Below are 9,471 nucleotides of genomic sequence, written 5' to 3'. Positions count from 1 at the left end.
CGACGAAATCAAACACGCATGAGTACAAGCGAACATTTAACAACGAAGTATACTGTACACACAATTTGTTGTGTCAGTGCTGCGTAAAATTGACTGATTTTTAACCCAGAAGTAAACTCGTGAACAAATATGTCTATTGGGATCTTTTACATCTGTCTGAAGAAAAAATGGTGAAGCATGAAAACTCCCACTTGCACAAAAATGCGAAAGGGAGAGTTGTGAAAGCTTACACGTTCCTCATTATTGCCATGAAATGTACTTAATTATGTACATCATAACAAAACTCCACAACACAACTCTTTCTTTTGTCAGAAAAGTTGTGCATCTTATTATTATTACTGTGGTTATTATTATTGACAGTGGCTGTAGTTTTATAAAGCTGTTGATAAGCATAACTGTCATAGAGCAGATGCTATTAAGCTCACACTCTCAGATTTATCTGAATCAAAAATGTGTGAACATCCAGAACGTATACGCACAAACTGCCACTGACTACCTGGCCACAAAACTTAAGTGTTAGTATGGTGTCAGACTACTATGATTGTGAATATATTCGTCAAGATGTTCAGCATGGAGTTGTATGTGTCTTGGATTTAGTGAAGAATCCTTCAGTGCTTCCTTTTGGTGATATATGTTGGGAGTCCATATCCTAAGTGTCATGAATGCATCCCTTCCTGTGCCCATTGACTTGCAAGGGGAAAAGATGGTGTTTGTAAGTCTGGTGTGGTGTGCAATATAATGGTACAACCACCCAGCCTCCTGCACCTCCACAATGCTGTCCCTTTCGAACTCATCCAGTTGGGCAGCTTACTACCAAATGTGTTACCTAGACATAGTGCTTTCAGAGATGCTTTAGCGAGGGTACCTGTTGTCATACTGGCTGGCATAGCCGTTTGGGGCCCTATTATATCAACAGATATAATGACACCGTTGCCCCAACTGCACTCCCTGAATACATGGCTGACCTTGCAAAAGAAATCATTGGTATAACTGATAATGTGCAACATGACCACACAGTTTGCAGTAGATAGATTAGGTTCTTCATGATGCAGCTCTTTTTATAGCAATGAGTGTATATATGTAATAATCGTTGTGAAATGTAATTTTTTACTCATCTGACCATTAGCGAATTACCAGCTAACTGAATGTCCAAGACTTGAAATAATTAAATAAAAATGACCCTATACTGCACAGCACCTGTCCAGTGGTGTCTTACAGCTATATTAGCTATAGCTATGATTATATGCCGGGTGTAGTGGCCGAGTGGTTGTAGGTGCTACAGTCTGGAACCACGTGACCGCTACGGTCGCAGGTTCGAATCCTGCCCCGGGCATAGATGTGTGTGATGTCCTTAGGTTAGTTAGGTTTAATTAGTTCTATGGGACTGATGACCTCGGAAGGTAAGTCCCATAGAGCTCAGAGCCATTTGAACCATTTTTTAATGATTATATGAATGCAGTACAAAAATGAAGTGTATCATATAACAAATGATCGAATTGGCATTTTCATATGTGTCAGTGAAATGTCTGTGAAAAGTTAGGAATTAACAAATCAGTGGCGAAGCTCTTCAGACGCTCTTTTGGCCTAGTCCACACAAAAATTTTAAGAAAACTTACAATTAGAGTTAGAATGTATCAGTGAAAGCTTGTTTTGTATGTCATTAAATTTGAGAGTTCACTGTCTTATGCATGTATCCAGTTAACAGTTCACTGGAGGCGATAGAAATAGTCTCTTTCTACACAGCAGGCAGCAAGGCTGCAGGCTGTCATGTGTGATAGGAATCTCCCATTGAGATGTTATTTCTTACACTGTTCAGATCTGGTTTAACAAAACTAATTTTAGTAGTATAATTCGTGAGTGCATGTCATTGATTAGTGCAGAGAGAATACTTTTGTCTTTACTTTGTGAATTAGATGAAAAACTTGACTTATGAAACAAAGTGCACTTATAAAAATAAGCGATTCACCCTGAACTTAAACTTTGAAATGATTGATAGGAAACAAAATGCTATAAAGAGTACCCTTGACTTACATATTGCTCTGCAACAAATAAATTGTATTTTACACATGTACTTTGGTGGGTCTGGCATCGATAAAGAAGAGATGTTAGTTTCTTTCAGAGTATATGTGACAAAAAAATTGGCAGAATCACCAGAATCCAAGGAGGCACAGACAGAACAAAAAGAGGTTTCAGTTGTTGGGTCATGTATGTATTGAGCATTCAGTTTCTGAATGAACCAAACTTTTAGCCATAAAAATGATAGGATTGTGAAACAAATAAGATTAATAATAGAGAGACTTGCTGGTGTTTGTTTCTTGGGCAAACAAGAGTTTCCATTCAAAGGATGCTTTGAAGATGAAAGTTTTAACAACAAAGGGAACTACCCTGAATTATTGGAACTCTTGTCTGGACTGGAACAGTTGATTCTTGATCGCTGGCAGAGCACTTCTGGGTTCGAAGGAACATCAAGCAGAATTCAGAGCAAATTAATTGAATTGGTTACCAATGTCATTGATGATCGCTTTAAAGAAGCGTTATAGTTGTGTGAGGTTTTTGAAGTGCAAGCAGATGAAAACCTGGATGTTTCTTGTAAGTCATAAATGAGTATTAATCATAGATTTTGTGCACAAGACTATCCCACAGAAAAATTTAATGGTTTTCACAGTGCTTCTAGTAACAAAACTGCTCAGTGTTTATCAGAAATTGTACTTGATGCACTTGATGTTTGGGAAACTATTGACAAAACAGTGAGCCAAGCATATGATGGAGCCTCAGTAGTGGCAGGTAAACATGAAGGTTTTCAAAAATTTCTAACAAAAATATCCATGAGTGATATTTTTACAGTTATGCCTATAAACCTAATCCAGGGCCATTATATTGTTCTAAAAGTATCAAATCAGTTAGGGTTTTCATTTAAAATTTTCTAGCATTCTGTTCGTTTTAGGAAGTCCTCAAAGAGAATCCAACTCTAAGAAAATAAATGATTCAGATTTCATCAAACATGTAGCCTACTAAATGCTGGAACCGCGATTCATGAGCTGTTCGGATAACACCAATTTTTAACACTGGTGGAAGAATTGATTCATCTGCAAATGTGGAGACACACATTAATAATGTAAATAAAAAGTTAAATAAACTAAAATACTGTGTAAAGATCCTCTCACAAAATACAAGTCGTGCTTCAGTGGGCAAATGTACAATGGCACTATTGATTCACTACTGATGTATGGAATTATCTTTTGGGGGAATTCAATGTGTGTTGTAGTCTTCAGACCTGAGCCCGGTTTTATGCAGCTCTCCATGCTACTCTATCCTGTGCAAGCTGCTTCATATCCTAGTACGTACTGCAGCCTTCATCCTTCTGAATCTGCTTAGTGTATTCATCTCTTGGTCTCCCTCTACGATTTTTACCCTCCACGCTTCCCTCCAGTACTAAATTGGTGATCCCTTGATGCCTCAGAATATGTCCTACCAACCGATCCCTTCTTATAGTCAAGTTGTGCCACAAACTTCTCTTATCCCCAAACCTATTCAACACCTCCTCATTAGTTATGTGATCTACCCATCTAATCTTCAGCATTCTTCTGTAGCACCACATTTCGAAAGCTTCTATTCTCTTCTTGTCTAAACTATTTATCGTCCATGTTTCACTTCCATACATGGCTTCACTCCATACAAATACTTTCAGAAACGACTTCCTGACACTTAAATTCATACTCGATGGTAACAAATTTCTCTTCTTCAGAAACGTTTTCCTTGCTATTGTCAGTCTACATTTTATATCATTTCTACTTCAACCATCATCAGTTATTTTGCTCCCCAAATAGCAAAAGTCCTTTACCACTTTAAGTGTCTCATTTCCTAATCCAATTCCCTCAGCATCACCCGATTTAATTCGAATACATTCCATTATCCTCGTTTTGCTTTTGTTGACGATTATCTTGTACCCTCTTTCAAGACACTTTCCATTCCGTTCAGCAGCTCTTCCAAGTTCTTTGCTATCTCTGACAGAATTACAATGTCATCTGCGAACCTCAAACTTTTTATTTCTTCTCCATGGATTTTAACACCTACTCCGTATTTTTCTTTTGTTTCCTTTACTGCTTGCTCAATATACAGATTTAATAACATTGGGGAGAGGCTACAACCCTGCCTCACTCCCTTCCCAACCACTGCTTCCCTTTTGTGCCCCTCGACTATTAAAACTGCCATTTGGTTTCTGTACAAATTGTAAATAGCCTTTCGCTCCCTGTATTTTACCCCTGCCACCTTCAGAATTTGAAAGAGAGTATTCCAGTCAACATTGTCAGAAACTTTCGCTAAGTCTACAAATGCTAGAAACGTAGTTTGCCTTTTCTTAATCTAGCTTCTAAGATAAGCCGTAGGGTCACTATTGCCTCATGCAGAAACTCATATAGAGCAATATTCATGATTTCAGTATACTGTCTCATTCTTATTTATGTATCTAACAATTACTAATCATCATAAACATGAGCATATTAAAAGACGAAAAAATCTTCAAGCATAATTGTGAGTTCCATTCTTATGATATTAGACAGAAGCACTACCTATATGTTCATTTAGTAAGCACAAACATTTATAGGGGAGGAGTGTATCATACTGACATTATGTTGCATAACTACATGCCATTATTTCTGAAACAGAAAACTTGCCTAAGTTTGAAATGAAGATAAAAGAGTACTTGCTTGACCACAGCTTCTCTTCTGTTTATGAGTTTTTATAGCGCCAAGAAAATACAGTGTACTTCCTCACATATTTATTGTTAACCATACTATTCTTTCAATCATATTACTGTTTTTATAATTATGTTACCCGTATTCAACTTGTATTGACTTTTGTGTTCTAAATCACAGGTACATATAAACTTGTGTATAGTATATCAGACCTGACTTGCCATTTATCGTTTGTACAAGGTATGTACTCAAGCACCATTTACAGGATGAATAAAGAAATACAAATACAATACATCTCAGGTACCATGAGCTGAAAGGCTTTTCCAAAATAGAACCACACACAATGACGATTGGGATGCAGAGTCGTTCAACAGTGCTTTTGGTTTCTTGGCGTTCTTAGTAAAACCCAGTTCTTTTTCCTGCTTTGTCATATGTTGACCACCTCTATCCTCTTCTGCAACCCAAAATTGTGTTTGATATTAGTATGTGCAAGGCTGAAATCAAGATGACCATCAGTTTGTTAAGTGATATGTGATTTAAAAAAAATGTGAGCTCATGCACTAAAAGCTGTATCCAGAAAGTTAACATTGAAATAAGTGTAGCGAGTGTGACTTCCAGTTGCTTGAGATGTTGCTGATATCATGTGAAATCTTAAAGAACATGATAGTGCAAATGGAAATGCGTTTTGGAATTTTTCAGAATATTGATTCTGTAGAGTTGCTTGATAGGAATCAGATAGGAAATTAAAATCAAGGTTTCCAACAATGAAATTGAAAGGTTTTTCACAACTTACCCATTCTTCAGCAAAGAACAACTGGAAAATGAACTAGGAAACATTTATATTGACAAACATAAATATTTATCACCAGCGCACTTTATATTCTTAGCGGCCAATAATATTGCGTTGAAAATTACCTTCGCCATTCAATGACAAATGATGGGTTAAGTTCTCTCTGCACAACTGCGATAGAAATTTAGTGACCAGAAATTTAGTGACTGTTAACTTTACTATCAAAAAGAATTACCGCATCAATCTCTTGTATAAAAGGGTATAAGATAAGCTACCCACAAATGATCCATTAGCTTCACCACAGTGGGAAAGTGAGAGGACAGTCATCAGATAAACTAAATGAGGTTCTGTACGAAATAGAATTGAACTTTTACGACGATAAGAATGCTTAACTGTGTTTGTGGATGTGATAATAGTATCGACAAACACAGTTTTCACTGTAACATTCACTAAAGGCAACACAGATAGTGGTGAAACTGGAAAAAGTGGTAATATAGTGCAATGTCTTTCCGATTGTAGAATAATTGCAAATACAAGTAATATCAGGAATGTGTTACAATGATATTTATTTCAGGCTGTTACACTTATGAAATCTTTCAGGTCGACAATCATTGATCGACAAGTTTCAGGTGCTTTGTTTGCTTCGAAATTTTAAATATTACGCTATGCAAAGCTTTTGCATGAATCCCTCCTTTCCAACAAACGAAGCGGTCTTGCTGCACTGGAATTGTTTTCCTGAAATGCATGTCGATCTTTGAAACAAAGTGTGCTATCAGAATCCCCACACTTTCAAAATTGGAGAATGATATCCTAGTGAAGACGGAAACTAGCAAATTTTTTGTATTTGTATGTGCACACTTCTAGTCCTACGCAATTGTGTAGATATCGCTGGTCAGAGACTATTATGTGTAGCGTGTTGGTACGGAGTTTGAATTGTACTGCCGGTAGTTTAAGTTTTAACGTCACTTTGTGCGTCGTAGTGACATGATTATCTTATTGTTTGAGAACCTAATGTGTTTTATGAATTGACCATTTGAAAATGACTTCGACTGCATTTCAGGTTAGCTGTAAAACATTAGTAAAATCTTGAGAGGGAAAATGTTCCAAGATTCGTCAGTTAAGAAATATTGTAAGGGAATGTGTAACCGAAGTTACTTGAATTGACAGGTCGCAAACTGATACATAAATGTGCTTCACTCTGATTTGTATTCAGTTGATATTTTAGCATTGCCTCTCGTTTGTATATTTATTTGTAATTTGCACCCATTTTCAGCAGTCGTTAGGTACTAGCTTCCAGTAGCTAATCTTTTTGAATTATGCTCACATGGTGAGCGATATAATTGTTCAGAGGACGCAGGAGGAGTAATCATTGCCATTCCCTGATCAGTTATGCATTTATATATGCCTTGTTTAGGTGTCACTTGTTTTAACCTGACAGAAAAGACAATACAAATTAGTGAAGACACTTTTATTTCAGGATTTACCCATAATTCTTCATACACCCCTTTTTCACTCTATCAATATTCTGCTGCTTCATGTAACGTTAATTACAGTAACTGTTATTTCTCAACACAAACAAAATGATTAGGCTAAATTTTTTCTTCGTCAACAGTTTCTCCACAAATTCGTTGCTGATGCTTATTGCTAGATGCGGGAATAGATTTGTCTCCCCCACCTTTTGAAGCTTTAATATTAGTTCAAATATGCTCCCATGTGTTGGTCGAAATAATGCTGTCTATAATTTGATTTCTTTCTGTGTTTAATAAATAGTGACAAGATAGGGTGGTAATGGATTTGTTTTGATATGACGGTGAACTAATAAAACTGTCTTGACATCATATGTTGTATGGATGTCAGAAATAAGTTTGTACTTCTAAGTTGATCTGTATTCCTCATTTAGGACAGTGTGCCCTTGTTAATGAACTAGAAGGAACATTTGTATTGTGGTTCCAATGGTAATGTAATGCCATAGTAATAGTAGTAGTAATATATTCATCGAAGAATCGTTTTACAATGATATAGGACTGGATATTTTCTGTTGTATGTGTTTAATGAGAAGAGACCAGATGGCCCACTATGATTTTGTTGAAGGAGACATCCTGGCATTTGCCTGATAATGTGATTTAGGAAAACCTAAGCCAGGATAGCTTGATAGGCTGTGCTGTAACAAATGCACATCTCATTTAATTATACTTAATGAGCAATGGACTTAAGTTTTTAGTTAATTGTAACAAGTTGGATTAATAAGATGAACATTAATTACACACAGCTCATTTAGTCTTCAGACACTTGTTGCTGTGTGTGCACACACCTGTGTATGTGACTTCTGAACAATCATGCGTTCTTACCATTGAATCCCCGTATCCTCTCTCCTTTTTGATGAGTGAGATGTTGAGTTCAGGAAAATGGTATGACATTAGTATTACCCTGTACCTGCTTAGATGTACGAATTTCCAGTAAAAAGCGTTAAGGCTTATGTCGTGAGTGTATATTATGACAGGTGGTTAGATGTCATTTTTGTTTTAATAACACATATATTTGAATTATGTAAGTAACCTTCATGTAGTATATGTATTTTTAAAAGCTATAATTCAACTTTCTTTTCAGATAAATGTATGTCAGTTATTTCATCTTGCTGGGCAAATTATGATTTCAGTCTATGATACAAAATGTGATGCAGAATTTTTTGTTGGGAAACAGAAGTCCAAGTTGGCTCCTGTTCCATGATTGTGGATAATAAATTTGTGACCTGCCTGCAATTGGTTTTTGTTCTGTGCACAACAGACTGATGAACTCACTTGCTGCTGTATGGCTATTCTGTTGTTAAAATTTTCCTTACAATGCTCACTTCTGCTTATTGTTACTCTTATTTTCATTTTCTGCAGTTTGAAAGTAATATCCAGGTGTAGTGTATTTGGGCCACATGAAAAATATCCCATAGCAAATAACTGTGGGTACGTGAGACTTATGTCCAAGGCACTGGCTGTTACATGTTGATGATACAACCCAAAATGCTGATGCCATTGTCTTTGTATGTTCATTCAAAGTCAGCTGGCAATTAATATCCACTCTTAAGGACTTAATGCTTGCAGTGCTGCTTAGGCCGCTAGGTGGTTTATTTATGTCCAATGTGACAATTATTTTCCCACTTACTGCTGAATTTTGTGTTATTTCTTCTATTTAGATTCAGTACAATTGCTTGGTATTAAAGTGACAACTCTCAATCAAAATAGCAGGCTCATTTGTACGACCTGATTTAGTTTTATGCTGTGCAAGTAACTAAAATTGTCAGAAAAAGTACTGTTTGTTGTGATTGAATGGAGTGAGAAATGTCATTACATCAGTGCAATCAGTTATTCTAATTTGAGACTTTTTGTGAACAATACATAAGTTGTTGAAGTGCAGTGCTATTCCCATCCAGAAAATGGTCCTTCAAAATTTAAAACTAGCTTAATCCCAGGGCTGCTGCTGACATGGTAACTTGTCATGACCTGTCTCCAGGTGTTGCTGATGAGTTGGTGTGCCTTCTTTGTATTCCTTCACCAATATTAATAAGTCAACTTGGGGCTCCTTGCTGGTTGCTGAGAGCTAGTGATGGGCATCGCTTCCGTTATCCCATAGGTGCACCACAACTCCAACAGCAGAGTGCTGTTGACGAGTTCACGTGTACAGTGAAATTTCTACCCCATATCTCAGTAGCTTTTCAAAGTTCTGGTATCAAGCTGTTTTGGAATACTTTATCTTTTATATCACTTTGTGGCATTATATTTTGCTTTGTTTTACTGTTCATAAAGATTGGCGTCAGTGTTTTTCTCGTCTTTTCTACAAAGGAAGGCAAGACATTGTTGGTTGCACTGAGAAAGAGGTCATAGAGATAGACCTACTTATGAAGACTAGCAGTGAAGATGAATTACTCAGTGTCGATATAAGTGATAATGCCCCAACAGATTCTGAAAGCGATAGTTGTAAACTGTCTGGCAGTAGGTG

The 9,471-nt window shown here is 36.7% G+C and overlaps 1 protein-coding gene across 1 annotated transcript in view; it reads left to right on the top strand.

Annotated features, from left to right (window-relative positions):
• The first annotated feature begins 6,407 nt into the window (after nucleotides 1-6,407).
• Nucleotides 6,408-9,471, top strand: part of LOC126203363 (protein abnormal spindle-like) — a 153,228-nt gene continuing 150,164 nt past the window's right edge. The window contains exon 1 of the mRNA XM_049937660.1: nucleotides 6,408-6,544. Coding sequence (XP_049793617.1) covers nucleotides 6,524-6,544 — 21 coding nt within the window. The 5' untranslated portion in view covers nucleotides 6,408-6,523. The remainder of the gene's footprint in view (nucleotides 6,545-9,471) is intronic.

The sequence above is a fragment of the Schistocerca nitens genome, chromosome 9 (assembly GCF_023898315.1).
Source record: "Schistocerca nitens isolate TAMUIC-IGC-003100 chromosome 9, iqSchNite1.1, whole genome shotgun sequence".
Taxonomy (NCBI): domain Eukaryota; kingdom Metazoa; phylum Arthropoda; class Insecta; order Orthoptera; family Acrididae; genus Schistocerca; species Schistocerca nitens.
Note: the sequence above shows the minus strand (reverse complement) of the source record. Positions and strands in the feature narration are given on the sequence as shown.